Source organism: Carassius carassius, chromosome 32, assembly GCF_963082965.1.
Source record: "Carassius carassius chromosome 32, fCarCar2.1, whole genome shotgun sequence".
NCBI lineage: Eukaryota > Metazoa > Chordata > Actinopteri > Cypriniformes > Cyprinidae > Carassius > Carassius carassius.
In genome coordinates this window covers 1,142,501-1,159,348 of record NC_081786.1, presented here as the reverse complement: position 1 = coordinate 1,159,348, position 16,848 = coordinate 1,142,501, and the positions used below count along the sequence as shown (strand labels likewise).

Genomic DNA, 16,848 nt, shown 5'->3' with positions numbered 1-16,848 from the left:
ATTTTATTTATTTTTAACATAAATAAATGGTCTTTTATGAAATGCAGAGTAACACAGCTGTAGTTTAAGTGAACTCCGCTACTTACTGCCCCAGTGTGAGTTTGTCCTGAAGTACAGTACACTGGTGTTATCGCGAGACTGGACCATTAACAACCTGCTTGACACACACACACACACACACACACTTAGCGCGGAGCTTCACCACACCGGACTCGAATCGCTCCAAGGAGCGGAAACACAGACTCAACATCTGGACACACACCATGAGAGCACGCGGCTTCATCTGAGGACCCAGCGGTGAGTGCGCGCTTTGATCTGGACTCAATGTGACACAATGTTTCCGCGGCGCGTTTGATCCCCGACTCTGTCCGCGATCCGCCTGAGCCACATCAGCGCACGGGATGTTTGGGCGTGAAATCGGGCATTAAAGGAGGAGACAAGAGAGTAAAGGTTCCGAGTAATTCACCGCTGTCTTGTTTTCGCGAGTTTAGTTTAAAATAAAAGTGTCCTGTCATGAGCTCGAGCGCGCTTAAAAAACTTTAATATCAGCGAGACGCGTCCGTCTGTCTGTATATAAAATCGTATTAAAATTATAACGCCTTAAAAGTCAGAGAAGTTTGGGGTTTCTTTTGAGGAACATATGGCATAAAGACACAGCTGGAGATTTGAGGCTGATGTCAGAGCAGCTGACTCTACCAGAACACACGCGCACACGCACACGCACGCGCGCTCTTTCTCAGCTCACATGGACGAGAGGTTGCATTCAGTCGTCTGCTGCTCTGGATCTGTTCTCTTTATTGAGTTTATATGATGTTTGAAGATGTGAGATGTTGTTTGCGCGTGACTGGATTGACGCTCGTGCACTGCTGCTGTTCGATGCGAAGCGCAAAGTGAAGATCAACTTGTGTGAGCTCTGAGAGAAGAGGGTTTGTTGAGGTTTGCGATCATTATTTGTTATATAGTCTAAGCTTCAATGTTTAAACAACTTGGTTCTTGTGCACTGTCTTGAAATCATTTCAATATTTGACATAAATCTCGGATGCGCGAATTATTTTTAATGATATTGCTTTTGTTCGTCTTTGGTGGCATGAATGCTGTGTGAAGTAAAACAAACGATTCTTTTGTCGCTTGGAACTATAATTCTGAGACAGCTATTTGTTGTGCATTTAAAAGCATGTTTGAAACTATTAAAATGTCAGTTTTTGACAGATATACTGCAGCTGCGCTGTGCAAACATCTTGGTTTTTAATCTAAGATATCTTTGGTGGCCTGTGTGGTGAATTAGAAGTGAAATAAAAGTGTTTTGTAGCTTAGAATTCTGAGATTGTTGTGCATTAAAAAGCGTCTGTTAAAAGCATAATCAAATGTTAATTTTTGACACTGGTTACAATGTAACATCTTGGAAGCACAACTGATTTTTAATGTAGTAGGTTTTTGTCTCTATGTTGAATTAGAAGTGAAATTATTATTTTGTAGATTGAAACTATAATTCTGATTAAAAAAAACATCTTTGAGACACAATTGCATGTCAGTTTTTGACATTTATTGAAGATGCACATTGCAAACATCTTGGAAGAGCAACTTGTTTTAATATATTATGATAATGTATGTGTACCATATGTTAAATTAGTAGTGAGATAAACAATTCTTTTGTATCTTGAAACTGTAAATCAGAGACAGCTGCATTAAAAATCATCTTCGAAACTCAATTAAAACGTCAGTTTTTGACAGACATGCATTGCAAACATCTTGGAAGGACAAAATCTATTCCTTTTGTTTGTCTTGTTTTGGCGGCCTGTAAGTGGAGTTAGAAATGAAATACAAGAGTACAAGAACAAACTCTGAGTGTTTTAAATGTCCATTTGTTTTACAGTCTGTATAATGTGGCCGCATGATCTTTCTCAATGGCCTTCAGTCTGTTTTCATGCTGAATCAAAAAGATTTTCTGTGAACAATCTTTTCAAGTTGTTTATTTCATACGATGCTGATTGTTTCACCGAAAAATAACATGCAAAACTTAATCTGCATACATACGAGAATTGCTTGAAGAAAAGAAGGCATGCAGCTAGGAAACCCACGGGCTGTGTTTGTAATGCAGCACACAGCTACTTTTGTTTGTCTCTGGCGGTCTGTAGATGCACCGTTGTGAATGGCTACCCGGCGTTTACTTAACATCCAGTTTTTCCTTTTTTCCGGCAGATCACGCCATAAGCATGGAGTTCCCAAACCACAGCCGGCAGTTACTGCAGTGTCTGAGTCAGCAGAGACACCAGGGCTTCCTCTGCGACTGCACTGTGCTGGTGGGAGAGACACGCTTCAAAGCCCACCGAGCCGTTCTGGCCTCATGCAGCATGTACTTCCACCTCTTCTACCACGACCAGCTGGACAAGAGAGACGTGGTGCATCTGAACAGCGACATCGTGACGGCGCCAGCGTTCGGGCTGCTGCTGGAGTTCATGTACGAGGGAAAGCTGGAGTTCAGTGCTCTTCCGGTGGAGGACGTCCTGGCGGCAGCCAGCTACCTGCACATGTACGACATCGTGAAAGTGTGCAAAGGAAAGCTGAAGGATAAGGAGCTGTGTGAGGTGGAGTGTGGCGAGAAGGCAAACGGTCACTCCGACAGGTAATATAGTATGACCTTGCATGCACACAAGCTACCCAGGCAAAGAAAAGTGCTCTAGTAAAATTATTCTTTAGTACGTCTTAAAGAGAGACACTGCTGAAAAAAACACAGTTTTTTGTTCATGCAGCTGTCAGGTTTTTTTTCAGACTTATGGAACGAAAACATCCAAAAGACACCATGAAGTGTTTCGTCTATTTGTGATTTCGATCACAATACGTGCTTTTAAAAAGGCCGTTTTCTTAAACTGAGTTTTTATCCACTACACTGAGCCATCAATCTCCACTTCAGTGGAACTTTACATTTTTATTCCTGTCTGGAGGTTTTTACAGAGGGATTTGTTCGTATGTAATTTACTTGATTATATACAACATCTTATTTCCCCCCAAAACTGTGAAGATACATTGTTAAATTATGCAGTGACAAAAAAATCCCTCTGTAAAAACTTTTGACTCTTAATATGTCAAAACATTTAAAGTGACTTCATCCAGTGTTTAGATTTTTGTACTAGACATCTATGCAAACGAGTGCATATTTAATTAAACAATGCCTAAAATTTGTGTAATTATCGGTGTAATCAGTCAACAGGGGAGTAAATTTTAGTAAATTTTTTTAAGATCTTCTAAGTGGACTCAACTGTGCTCTTCTGGGACACTATGGAAATGAACTTAAATGCACTTTTAACATACTATCTCTGTATTTGAAAAATGACTTTAGTTATCACGTGTGGTGCATCTTTCATACACTCAAGTGTACTCCTAATGCATTTTTAATGACAAAGTGAGTATGTTAAAAGTGCATTTTAGTTTATATTCATAGTGTCCCAGAAGAGCAGAGTTGGTGTGCATTGGAAACATCTTCTCGTTTTTAATGTAGTATGATATTACTTTTGTTTTCAGTGACCTTTATGTTGAATTAGTAGTGAAATAAAATGAGCTTGAAACAACATCAGTGTCCCTGCAGCACAGCAGCAGACATCAGTGTCACAGACGTACATTTGTCGAAATAGACAACGAGTCATAATTATAGATTTCTCTTTTATGCCAAAAATCATTAGGATATTAAGTAAAGATCATGTTCCATGAAAATATTTTGTACATTTTCTACCGTAAATATATCAAAACTTAATTTTTGGATTAGGTATATGCATTGCTAATTAGAGCTAACTTTAAAGATGATTTTCTCGATATTTAAATGTATGTATTTTTTTGCAACCTCAGGTTCCAGATTTTCAAATAGTTGTATTTGTGTTTCAGGGTCACTTTAAGTGTCTGTACGTTATCAGTGTTTTTCTTCTGAAAACTTTTACTTCACAACATCCCAGAGCATAATATTGTACTTTCTCCTACACCAGTGCGTTTCATATTAAACACCATTTAATACTAAATCACATTAGAAATCTAGTATTTTCTTACTTTGACCCAAGTAAAAGTTCTATATGTTTAATGTTCTTAAGTATTTTTGAAACACTGTGCAGTGAAAAGTGACATTATGCGATACAAGTACAGCACAGATTAACCTGAGTACAGTAAAAACACTTCACTAGTGTCCACCTCTGCATGATTGTGAACCAGAAAGGTTTTCAGTGAGATTAAGCCTCTTTTTTTTTCTTTTTGTCGTGCAAGGTCCCCGGGCCTTGTAGGTGTCAATTATGTGTCAGCCGAGGCCGAGGCCTGTGTCCGAACAGCTGGAAAAACAAAAGCTGATGTCAGTAGTTCATCCGTCCCTGTGTCCCAGAGGTCCCGGACGTCGGATGACACGGACCGAGCACTGGATTTATCCTTCAAGCCTCTGTCGAGTCGAGACGGCTTCCACCCCTCCTTCGTCTCGGGACAGCTGGCCCTCGACAGCCAGCAGCAGGGCACCGAGCCACTTGTTAAAGACGAACATGACTTGCTGTCAGAGCAGGAGGACGGTGATCCGGTGAGCCCGGAGAGCCAGCGCTTTGGGAGTTCAGTGGTGACAGGGTTCACTGCCCTCTTCCCTGAAAACAAGCCTCCGGACGACGAGCTGATGGAGGAGGAGAGAGCGCTGCGAGTGCGTTCAGAGCATCATCTCCGGGACAGCGAGGGCGAGGATGAAGACGACCTGGCGTCCTCCGACATCTCCACGTCCAGCGGCGTTCTCCTCCCGCAGGTCTGCGTGTGTCCGCTCTGCAGCAAGGTCTTCCCGAGCCCACACGTGCTCCAGCTCCACCTCAGCTCGCACTTCAAGGAGAAAGACGGCGTTCGCTCCAAGCTCTCGCCCGACGGCTCCGTCCCGACCTGCTCGCAGTGCGGCAAGACCTTCTCCTGCATGTACACGCTGAAGCGGCACGAGCGCACGCACTCCGGCGAGAAGCCGTACACCTGCGGACAGTGCGGGAAGAGCTTCCAGTACTCACACAATCTGAGCCGGCACGCCGTGGTGCACACGCGAGAGAAGCCACACGCGTGTAAGTGGTGCGAGCGGCGCTTCACTCAGTCCGGAGATCTGTACCGACACATACGCAAGTTCCACTGCGGCCTCGTCAAGACGCTCGCCATCGGATAAAAGCCGTGCAACCACGTCCTTTTCTAGATAATCAATAATAATACTATCCAGTATTTTGCAGGTGGCAGGAAATCGGTTCCTTAATGACTGTAAAACACTATTAGTGTCTCAAACAATCCACAGTTTGATGCACTTGGGTTTATGACATCATATATATGTGTGTGTTAAATATAATTAAAATATATTGTATATTACATAAATAAATGTTGTTTTTATTTTAACTGATATATACATTAAAATCTATATTATTTTATATATTTCACACACACACAGATACATAATAGTGTTGTCAAAGAATTAATCACGATATTCGCATCCAAAATAAGTTTTTGTTTACATAATGTGTGTTTGTGTACTTTATTATGAGTACATCCATGTATATATTTCAGAAAAATGTTATGTTTATATATTAAATATATTTATATATAATTAATATTAATATTTTCAAAATATATACTGTATATGTGTGTATTTATATATATATATATACATAATTACAGTACACAGTACACACATTATGTAAACAAAACTTTTTTTTCACTTTTATTCTAGATGCAATTAATCGCGATTCATTTTTTGACAACACTAATATATATATGTGTGTGTGTGTGTGTGTGTGTGTGTGTATATATACACACACAATCACACACATAATGTCAAAGTCTCAGATGCATCAAAATATTGATTAACAATAAAAAAGATTGATTATATATGCAGTGCGCTGATAAACCAGTCCTGCTCCGTCCAGAAGATTTGCTTTTGTACCTGCTGTAATTTATTACAAATCATTTGAGCGTCTGACAGAGAACGTTTTGAAGTACTGTATGTTCATGAAGTCCAGACGCTGTTACAGCTGTGTGTGTTTCTGTCTCCTGAACGGTTTCTCTGAAGCACTTAGCAACATTTAAAGCCGCTGGATCTGGGTCAGGATTACCTGGATTTGATCTGATCGTAGCGTTTTGATGGAGGTCTGGGTTTAAGAAGAAGCTTCTGCTAATATCAGAACAACGTCGATTCTTCAAATAGTGTTTGTGTGTGTGTGTTTCTTGTTTTATTTCATATCTCTTTCTTCTTTCTGCAAACAGAAATATGGTTGACGCACTGCTGACTGAATCTCAGAAAAGCTGTTTTCTGTATTATTTTTCTGCTCATCTAAACCGATTCTTTATGTAGTGACAGTAACTAGCACTAAAGATTCATGCTGTACGTTTCATCGGTCCTGATAAACTTGATTAGTTATTTATTAGCAGGTTTAAATCTGCTTCTGTTTGCTCTCTAATGTTGGGATAATCGATCAGTTGCTGTATGTGATTTCATCGAGCACTTCACTGATAGATTCAACACTCATATACTGTAGGCTGCTATTTCTAACTGTGTATTTAATGTACATATGTATTTTAATTTATCAAATCATTGTCACATTTGGTTTAGGATGTAGAATGACTGAAATCTCTGGTAAAAGCTGCAGTTTTTCACAGTCTTCCAGTTAAAATCACTGCGGTTAAGAACTGTTGGTTCACAAGCACAAACATCTGAATGACATGAAGACTAATAATCTTCACAGATGTGATATTTCTGATCGTGCACGTATAAAAGTAAGCGTGCATCGTATTCTGTTGCATATCTGCGTCATGATACAATTTATGTATGTTTTTACATTTTAATTTCTGTGCAAATTAATATCATGCTACACTGGAGTCTGTGGGCTAATGGAGGATTTCAAACGCTGGTGATTTTAGTGCATTTGAATGTTATGTTTTTCTTATTTTGAGGATCATATGTACACTGATTGTTGAGATTCAGATTTCTGATGCTATTCAACATTCATAAACGCTGATATATGAATGCAATAATGAAGTCATCAGAACAACGGATGATTTTCAGTAATAATATCTCTTTTTTTTAACACGATGGATGTGTTTCTGAATAACTGCTGTATATTTACAGTAATACCGCATTATTGTCTTCTAAAGGTTCAGACTGTGAAACTGTATAATCGTTATTAATATTTATTGTGCAAAATTTGACTATCTCAGAATTTTGACTTGTGAAATGAAAGATGATACTAAGTTGAGACTTTTTAATAGACTTTGTAGAAGTGCCATTAGATGTAATATAATTTTTTGATAAACAAAAGCATATTTTATAGGAAACAAAACTTCATTGTAAGTCCTCTAGTGAATGTAGATGACAATCTGTTTGAGTTGATTTTGCCTGAATTCTTTGGTAATTTATTTGGATTCTTTGTTTGTTTGTGTGTTTGCGCTTTGCTCTTTTTCTCTTTCTTTCTTGGTTTCTCTCTTCATTCTTGGGCACATTGTGTCTGTTTGGTTGTGCTGTGAAAATGTGACAATCTTTATCTTGATCTTTATTTAGCTGAAGCATAGATTAAACAACATTTTCTGTGTAATTGTGCTTGTTTTTATTTTTTTTTGTATTTTTATTTTTTGAAAAAATGCTTGAGCGACATTGCATTTCAGAAAAACTGCATTCAGAAAAATATGAATATTTATAATTTTTATAAAATGATATATTTTTTTAATGTTTTCGTAAAAAAAAAAAAAAAGTGCTTCTGTAGGCTTGAAATCTTTTTATGGAAATAGAAAAAATTCTAAAAAGTTCTAAAAAATAATATTTGCTTCTGTAGGCCTGATAAAAAATGAAAACTAAAAATAACTTAAAATAAAAAAATCACATAAAATAACAATAATTGCTTCTGAAGACCTGAAAAAAAAAAAGAAATTAAAAAAATCAGTCCAGAATGTTTTTCCAATCTAACTCCACAGTATTTTTGGCATAAATTCATTATCTGTAGAATCTAGTTAAATTATACAGATCTCAACATGGGTGCCCTCATCTCCATAAAACTTCAAAACTACACAAAGTAAAAGAATACATGACCCAGACGACTTTACTAATATATTAGAGTCTCGAAAAATTCTGGAGTTAATATAACTTTCCTAGTTTCGCTCAGCTTCATTATTTCATTGCTCTTTTTGAGTGTAATCTCAATGCAAAGATCTTTTAAATCCTTCCAGGTGACTGGAAGACTTGTAGACCAAATGCATGAGAGCAAAGAACAAATGACCTTTAAACGTCTTTCCAAAGAGTTTCCCGTCTGTTTGTGGAGATCTGTGCACAGAAAACACTTCAGCTTCTCCTCCATACAGAAGATGCTGTATATTTGAGATATAAAGCAGGTGCTTCACATTCAGTTTTAACCCTTGAAAAGATTTCATTCATTTTTATCTTTAAGAAAAAAAACCGCCTCGTTCGCAGGATGAGAAATGCGTAGCTAATTTGGAATCTCAAAGCCAATTCACTGGTCATTTTCTCAGTGAGCGAGATGCTAATTATTCTCCGACTGCACATGTAAAGCAATCCAGCTGCTCGGCGGTGATTCCCATGACCCTGCCCCCATCCACCCCCTGCAAACAGCCCGACTCTTTTGTGTGTGGTTAGCGTGTCTATTGTCCGCTCCAGCGCTCAGGTTGTGCCCTGAAGCTCAGTGAACCGCTGCAGACCCGCGTGATGGGGACAGGGTGTAAATAAGGGTGTGTTTCAGTCTGGCTGGAAATACTAGACTTTAAACCAGAGGCCCAGAGGACCATGCTTCACTGCCAGAGATCAGTCATATACTCGGGAACCAGAGGAGGAAACACAACATTAAATGTTGATGATAAAACGGACGCAAGTGTCTAATTGTGCATCAAAGAACTGCTTTCAAATAGTAGGAGAAAACATGTTTTTTGATGTCAAAGGTCATGTGGTCATGTGACAAACAGGGAATCATTTATGTATGTAAATAGCTCTTTACACATTGTTTCACACCAGCTTTCAGAAAATCATAATGTTCATGTTTATAATATCTTAATATCTTTGTGCCTTCTAGATGCAGATTAGAGTAATATTTTTAAAAATATTAGCACCCAGCAACAATTAAGAGCAACGCCCTAGCAACCACTCAGCACCCTAGCAACCACTCAAAAACTCCAACAACCAGTCAGAACAGATAGAACAAGCTAAAAATGCTCACAGCATGCGAGTAACCACCTAGCAATACCGTAACAACATTAGCAACACCCTAGCAACCACTCAGAAAAACCATAACTCAATAGCAACAAAATCAGAGAAGATAGAAAAATACATACTTGTATCAACAAGCTAAAAATGCTCGCATGTAAGCAGCCATTTAGCAATACCCTAGCGACCACTCAGAAAACAATAGCAACACCCTAGCAACCACTCAGTATGCCATAACAACCAGACAAAACAGATAGAAAATGCATACCAAAAAGGTAGAAATGCACACCCAAACAAATACAAACCCTAGCAACCACTTAGCACTAGCCACCACCCAGCAAAATTGTAGCAACCACTCAGAAAAACCATAGCAACACCCTAACAACCACTCAGAATGGCGAGAAGAATGCATATTTATTTCAACAAGCTAAAATTGCTCACAACACATGAGTAACAACCTAGCAACCACTCAAAAACTCCAAACAACCCCAAAACAACCAATCAGAACAGATAGAAAAATAAATACTTGTATCAACAAGCTAAAAATGCTCACATGTAAGCAGCCATTTAGGAATACCCTAGCGACCACTCAGAAAACAATAGCAACACCCTAGCAACCACTCAGTATGCCATAATAACCGGTCAGAACAGATAGAAAAATGCATACCAAAAAGGTAGCAACAAACACCCAAACAAATACAAACCCTATAGCAACCACTTAGCACTACCCACCACCCAGCAACATTGTTGAGCAACCACTCAGAAAAACCATAGCAACACCCTAACAACCACTCAGAATGGCGAGAAGAATGCAGATTTATATCAACAAGCTAAAAATGCTCACAACACATGAGTATCACCCTAGCAACTACTTAGAACACCCTAACAACCCCAGGCGACATTAAAAAAGGATGAACTTTGGAGAATACTTAAAATGAATCATTCAGAGAGAAATTTAGAAAACAAACACTACAAATCAAAGGACAATGTTAAAAATATAGTTTAGTCTCTCATGTCATAATTTTGCATATTGTTTTCATTTCTAGTGATTTTAAGGGCATTTTATTTTTTATTTTGATTGATATCTGATATAAAATCTGAAAAAACCAGTTGCGGGACTGGACTAGACAACTAGCAAATGAGAAACAAGCATGTTGCACTCTTTGATGAGCGTGCTGTCGTCTCTTTGACTTAATTAGATGTGTGTTTTGCCCTCACTTATCAAAAAGCTTCATATAATTTCCATTTGACCACAGCTAGCACATTTGCATGTATTCCCCAGACGACAGCAAGTCTTTGTCGGAGAAGTGAAGTTGAAACTTGGATGTCTTCACCTCGCAAGGCCAGCGGTGGGAGACCTTGACCTCTGAACGGACGGCCGGGGACATCTGCTGCTGGCCATGCTTATTTATTTACCTCATAACAAAAGACAGGTGGTCACACTTGAAAAGGAGCGAAGCAGCCTCACACACACACACATGCACATAAAAAGAGCAATGCTCTGTCAGAGACGAGACCTTTGTGTCTTATATAATTAGTATCAAAACACTATATCCTCAATACCACATTTATAGCGCTGTGGTCACACAGTGATGCTATGAGATGGTAATATTACGATACTTCGATAAATATCACGATATGTTGTTCATGCAGCGTCACATTTTCAAGCTATTTATTATTCAACCATCAGAAAAAGCTAGAAAATTAATTCTCGTGTAACAGTCTAAAACGCTCAACACACACATGAGTAACCCCCTAGCAACCACTCAGAACAGCTACAAAATGCATTATTTTATCAAAGCCACTCAGAAAGCCCTAGCAACACCCTAGCAACCACTCAGAACAGCAACAAAATGTATTCTTTTGTCAACAGCCACTCAGAAAACCCTAGCAACCACTCAGAACAGCTACAAAATGCATTAATATATCAGTAACTGCTCGGAAAGCCCTAGCAACACCCTAGCACCACTCAGAACAGCTACAAAATGCATTAATTTATCAGCAACTGCTCGGAAAGCCCTAGCAACACCCTAGCAACCACTCAGAACAGCTACAAAATGCATTATTTTATCAAAGCCACTCAGAAAGCCCTAGCAACACCCTAGCAACCACTCAGAACAGCAACAAAATGTATTCTTTTGTCAACAGCCACTAGGAAAACCCTAGCAACCACTCAGAACAGCTACAAAATGCATTAATATATCAGTAACTGCTCGGAAAACCCTAGCAACACCCTAGCAACCACTCAGAACAGCTACAAAATGCATTTATTTATCAGTAACTGCTCAGAAAACCCTAGCAACCACTCAGACCAGCTACAAAATGCATTCATGTATCAGCAACTACATGGAGCATCATTGATTTGTGAAATTATGCATGGCAAACTTTGACTCTTTTTGAAAAACTCAAAAGTTGATTATAAGAAGGGGGGTTTAGTAACATGTCCTTGTCCCGTATGGAGCGTGAGCTGATGGAGGAGGCCAGCGCACAGCTGTCACTCCTTCACTACACACACACGTATTTATAGCAGCCACATCACCGCGGCCGGCCGTGTGTCTGTGCACAGCTGCTCTGTACGAATGGGGGGTGATGCAGAGCCACACGCCTGGACTTAAGAGCGTCCAGGAGTCAGCGGGGCCCAGCAGGCCTTCGGGGTCCCTGGTATGTGGCCCCACCTCGGAGACACGGCTGTGACCTTTTACAGTAAAATGCTGGTGATGAAAGTCTGGACAGCTGCAGAGAAGTACAGACAAAAGAACAGGAGGAGTGTCAGGAACATCTAATTGCTTTTCCATCTCCACAGCTTGAATGAAGACTCCTGCCCTCAGTGTCACGATCTATATTAAAAGATCACGCCATCATTTACTCACCTTCTTACAACTGTGGAGATGCTGGAGTCAGTGTCGATCTCCCACACAGTTACTAAATGAAAGCTGTTTTCAAGCCTCTAAAAGTTTCATAACAGTAATGCAACTAGTCTGCTATATTCAACGTCTACTAAAGGCATGTGATGCTTTCTGCGAGGAACAGACCCAAATTTGCGTCATTATTTATAATTACAGGCAGGTGTGTTTGATTTGGGTTGCGGCCAAACAATATCAATGGTTTAAGAGCTGCATGTTAAATAGTGAGAGTATGTAAAGAAATGCAATATTAAAATATTCATGAAAATAACACATTTTGTCATGTAAGTCAAAAACAAAGTCATGTGCAGTAAAGAGTATCTGCTCTTTATTTAACCTTGTTAGGTTTGTTTTAAGTAAATTGTAATGGACAAATATTCCTTAAAAAAATAACTCAATGCCATTAGGGTTTGAGGTCAGTAAGATTTTGTATTTTTGAAGGATGCACTGAATTGGTCGGTTCTATGCATGAAAGAGCACCGTTTCATTTAAAGTCAAATTAATTGTTGCATTGACTTTTACATTATTCTAAAAGAAAAAGCGCCATCATTAAAAAATATATTTTACATTTAGTCATTTAGCAGACGCTTTTATCCAAAGCAACTCACAAATGATGACAACAGAAGCAATCAAAACCAACAAAAGACTAATAAATATGCAAGTGTTATGACAGGTCTCGGTTATGTTAATGCAGTACTCGTAGCATGGTTTATATTATCTATACACATGCATTTTACAAAAAGAACAAGTAGTTAGAATAGAAAAAGATACTGTTAGAGAACTTTATAAGTTTTTCTAGGAGAGTGAATGTAGTCCTGACAGACACAGTTATTCAGTGAGAAACTAATAAAGTATTATATTCAGATGCTGCCCTCTAGTGACAGACCTGATCACACCACTGTTAAGACTTCAACAAAGTGCTTTAACACACACACACACACACACACACACACACACATCTATATAAAAAAGTCCCAAACATCATAATTATGAAAGTATTAATGTCAAGTATTTATTTCAATAATCATAGGAGTATGTACATAAAAAGAGGGAAAGAGCAAGAAACAATGCAAGCATATATATCTCATTTAGATTTCATTGGTAATGCATTAATCTTGTCTGGCGTGCTGGTCATCGCTCTTCTGTTCATCATGAAGAACAGCCACAGCAGAGGACGCGCTCATAACGCTCACTGTAACTGAGCACAGAACAAACAGACCAGACTTCAGAAGATGATCTAATTCAGTAAAGTTATGCATTGTGCAGGTTTGTTGGTATAGCATGCAAATCTAGAAACGAAACACCCCAAACATGCATGAGCTTTGTTTTAAAGGATTACTTTAAAATGTGTGGACAATGTGCTCTCCTCAAATCATCCAACATTAGGATGAGTTTGTATGTAGAAATGTAGCATTGTTTTATCAATGGATGCTCTGCAGTGAATGGGTGCCGTCAGAATGAGAGTCTGATAAAAACATCACAATAATCCACAGCACTCCAGTCCATCAGTGAACATCTGGAGCACTGATGCAATGACACATTTCTCCAAATCTGAAGAAGAAACAAACTCATCCCAATCTGGAACAGCTTGATGGTGAGCACATCTCTTCTGGGGGAACTGCTCTATTAAAGGAAGTCAGAAGCTGTGTTTAAATGTTGTTGACTCACTCTGTGACGGTGCACAAGGAGCAGCAGCGTTCAGAGCAGATGTTGCACTGCTGGATACACGCTGCACACGCGTGACGCTCGCACTGAGAGCACGCCTTCCTCGAACCAGAGACCCTCTGACACACACAACACGCTGAAGGAGCCGCTGCACAACCTGACGACACACACACACACAGAGAGAGAGATACTACAGTCAGCAGTCACAGCATACAGCTCAAGAACACAAAACCACAAACATGACTTGTATTGTGAAGAATGGAACTAAACAATAGTCTAGTGATTTGGATTTAAAGAGGTAATGAAATAGTTTTATTTACTCATTGAAATGCACTGTATCGCTGTTGTCATTAAAAGACTGGAAAACATTCTGTAATCTGTATGTTATGATTGTCTTACTGACAGTGCTTGCTTGCACAGGCCTTCTTATTTTATATATATATATATATATATATATATATATATATATATATATATATATATATATCAAATTTCCATCATGTAGTTTTCACAAAATAAGATTGATTTGGATACTTCACATTTTTAGGGGTTTAATCAAAATATAAATGCATATATAGACTGTGATTTAGTAGTTTGAATTCTAGATCTAAAAATCAAATATTTTTGTAATCTTAAAACGCATATCATTGGAAATATCTGACAGTCAAGGTTCCAAATATGGAGTGATACTGTGACAGAAAATTATTGATCTATGATAGTGCTCAAACAAAATCTCACAGGAACCACAATTTTTTGTGGTATCAACTTCAAATTTGGAACATAACTTGGTTAGACACATGGCTTTGCTTTCGTAGAAATTTAAAAGTGCAACATTTTATAAAATATTTACTTAATATAAAATAATAGTACACTACATTATCTTTACAGTAAACAAACATATTACTTTTATACTTTCTTTAAAAATAAATTTATTACTTAAACTCCAATAGGATGGGGAAATAGCAGTAAATCAATTTTCAGATATCTCTATGGTTCTGCCCCTTTTTAGGATTAAGATTCTCAAAAGCAAATATGCAACAAAAAGCATCATACAGTGAGAAAGTGTGACTCACTTCAACAAAACACTCTGTTTATGGAATCAGCAACACAAAACTAGGAAGAAACTTGGATTTCATTCAGCAGATATGACGTGTAATCATCATCATTATTATAAGTGAAAGTGACGTGACATTCAGCCAAGTATGGTGACCCATACTCAGAATTTGTGCTCTGCATTTAACCCATCCGAAGTGCACACACACAGAGCAGTGAACACACACACACACACTGGGAACACACACCTGGAGCAGTGTTCATCATTTATGCTGCGGCGCCCGGGGAGCAGTTGGGGGTTCAATGCCTTGCTCAAGGGCACCTAAGTCGTGGTATTGAGGGTGGAGAGAGAACTGTACATGCACTCCCCCCACCCACAATTCCTGCCGGCCCGGGACTCGAACTCACAACCTTTCGATTGGGAGTCCGACTCTCTAACCATTAGGCCACAACTTCCCTCAGACAGAGGGCTGAGCAGTGTTCAAAGCTGTTGTGAATAATACTACAAAGTAACATACACCTTTGTTTACTTCTGTGTGTTGCTCGGCAACCACTTTGTAACAAACACAACTGTTTCTGAGGAGCTACATTGTTTGGTGGAAGAATACTGTTTTTATTACTGTCATTACACTTTATTTGCTCTGTTTTATTTCATGAAAGCCAACTAGCTGTTATAAACCCACTGAAGGGATCACATCTGGCTCTCCTGGATTCACCTGCAGCAGGGTCAGCTCTCTGTAAGCGTCCGTCCAGACCGATGCGTGTCTGTCCTTTGAGAAGCGTCTGATGTCCAGGAGCCGGGGACACAGCGGTCAGATCAGACACAAGCACGTCTGAGCCCTTCTCCACTCCGTCTGACCTCCAGACTCGAGCCATCAGCGCTTGGGTCCCACTGAAGAGCAGGTTCTTTGTCTTTTCTAATGCAGAGGAAAACAAAACAGAAACAAACAGGTAAGACAAGAGAGTAAACAGGGTGGAAAACCCTAAGAGTTCAGCATTATTACTTAAAAATAACCTGCTGGTAATCTTAATCGATAAAAAGTAATATATAACCTTTTTTCATGCAACTCATTAATATTATAAAAGCAACTGTAAGGTTGTGATTACATGCAATGAAACTAAACTTGAAAATAAACTTGAAATATTTCAGTTTAAATGGTTTTAAATAAAAGAGACGTATAATTAAAAGCTTTTATATAATATTATATATATATATATATATATATAGCTGAACGTATATAAAAATAAAGTCATATGATGCTTTCTTTAGTGTAACAGATTAAATAAATATATAGTTGAAACGTATTAATCTCAGCAGCCGAACTGAATTAGGAACAGCTTTAATTACATGCTGTAATTAACTCTCAGGCGGTTGTAAATGTGATTAATATGTTTATATCTCACCGTAAGTCTCTTGTCTGTATTTTTGTCCGAAAACTCCGCAGTTATTGATCTCTTTCTGACCAACATGGACTTTATACTGCGAGGAGAAGCTCTCGCTGAACGGATACGAGCGCTTGGGCATCTTAAAAACCGATAGGGTATAAAACACGACAACTGAAGAACGAAAAATAAACTGATTACGCAAACAAACAAACAGCGCGAATGTTCAGGAAGAAAAACACACGTTCGCGCTTTAAGGACTCCGCCTCTTCTTCTTCTTCTTCAGCTGCGGACAGACGCGAGGACGCGCTCAGCGCCACCTGCCGATCATTAATCGAACCACAGCAACTGCTGCTAAAGACCGAAGACCATTAAAATACTTGAACTCTTTGAACACTACATCTTTTGTTTTAGCATTTCAGAGCCTGTAGTTTAACTGGTCAATCATTAGCGATGCTAAAGTCATGGGTTTGTTTAATTCTCAGGGAATGCATGGAGAGATACAAGCTGAATACACTTCAAAAAAGCGTCTGCCAAAAGGCATTATGAATGCAACTTTTGTCAAATATTGGGCTTAAAATGTGTGCATGTGGATAACACTTACTTTGATATTTTGTAAGGAATGCAATGACTTAAGATTTTTTTTTATACATTTAATCCATGTAATAC

At 38.7% G+C, this 16,848-nt stretch overlaps 2 protein-coding genes and 1 long non-coding RNA gene across 5 annotated transcripts; 1 reads left to right on the top strand and 2 right to left on the bottom strand.

The window, feature by feature from the left end:
* Window positions 1-152: 152 nt before the first annotated feature.
* Window positions 153-5,308, top strand: zbtb42 (zinc finger and BTB domain containing 42). 3 transcript variants are annotated; one of them, XM_059519784.1, is made up of 3 exons: window positions 153-297; window positions 2,200-2,623; window positions 4,246-5,308. In XM_059519784.1, exons 2-3 carry the CDS (start codon window positions 2,214-2,216, stop codon window positions 5,150-5,152), a joined length of 1,317 nt encoding a protein of 438 aa, XP_059375767.1. In that variant the 5' UTR covers window positions 153-297; window positions 2,200-2,213; the 3' UTR covers window positions 5,153-5,308. The 3 variants fall into 3 exon arrangements, with proteins under 3 accessions (XP_059375767.1, XP_059375769.1, XP_059375768.1); XM_059519786.1 differs by lacking the exon at window positions 153-297 and adding an exon at window positions 717-926; XM_059519785.1 differs by lacking the exon at window positions 153-297 and adding an exon at window positions 718-936.
* A 5,613-nt stretch (window positions 5,309-10,921) lies between these two features.
* On the bottom strand, window positions 10,922-12,179 carry LOC132113128 (uncharacterized). Its single transcript, XR_009425086.1, has 3 exons — window positions 12,046-12,179; window positions 11,062-11,908; window positions 10,922-11,011 (listed from the first exon to the last, which is right to left on the bottom strand). It is a non-coding gene; the product is annotated as an uncharacterized LOC132113128 (long non-coding RNA).
* Window positions 12,180-13,065: 886 nt separating this feature from the next.
* Window positions 13,066-16,468, bottom strand: siva1 (SIVA1, apoptosis-inducing factor). Its single transcript, XM_059519783.1, has 4 exons — window positions 16,201-16,468; window positions 15,513-15,713; window positions 13,747-13,900; window positions 13,066-13,276 (listed from the first exon to the last, which is right to left on the bottom strand). Exons 1-4 carry the CDS (start codon window positions 16,319-16,321, stop codon window positions 13,228-13,230), a joined length of 525 nt encoding a protein of 174 aa, XP_059375766.1. The 5' UTR covers window positions 16,322-16,468; the 3' UTR covers window positions 13,066-13,227.
* Between the last annotated feature and the right edge of the window lie 380 nt (window positions 16,469-16,848).

Coding starts and splice junctions, on each gene's coding strand:
- zbtb42 (XM_059519784.1), top strand. CDS start 2,214: ATGGAGTTCCCAAACCACAGCCGGCAGTTACTGCAGTGTCTGAGTCAG. Junction 2,624..4,245: donor GCAAACGGTCACTCCGACAG/GTAATATAGTAT, acceptor TTGTCGTGCAAG/GTCCCCGGGCCTTGTAGGTG.
- siva1 (XM_059519783.1), bottom strand. CDS start 16,321: ATGCCCAAGCGCTCGTATCCGTTCAGCGAGAGCTTCTCCTCGCAGTAT. Junction 15,714..16,200: donor ATACAGACAAGAGACTTACG/GTGAGATATAAA, acceptor CCTCTGCATTAG/AAAAGACAAAGAACCTGCTC. Junction 13,277..13,746: donor TCCTTGTGCACCGTCACAGA/GTGAGTCAACAA, acceptor TTCTGTGCTCAG/TTACAGTGAGCGTTATGAGC.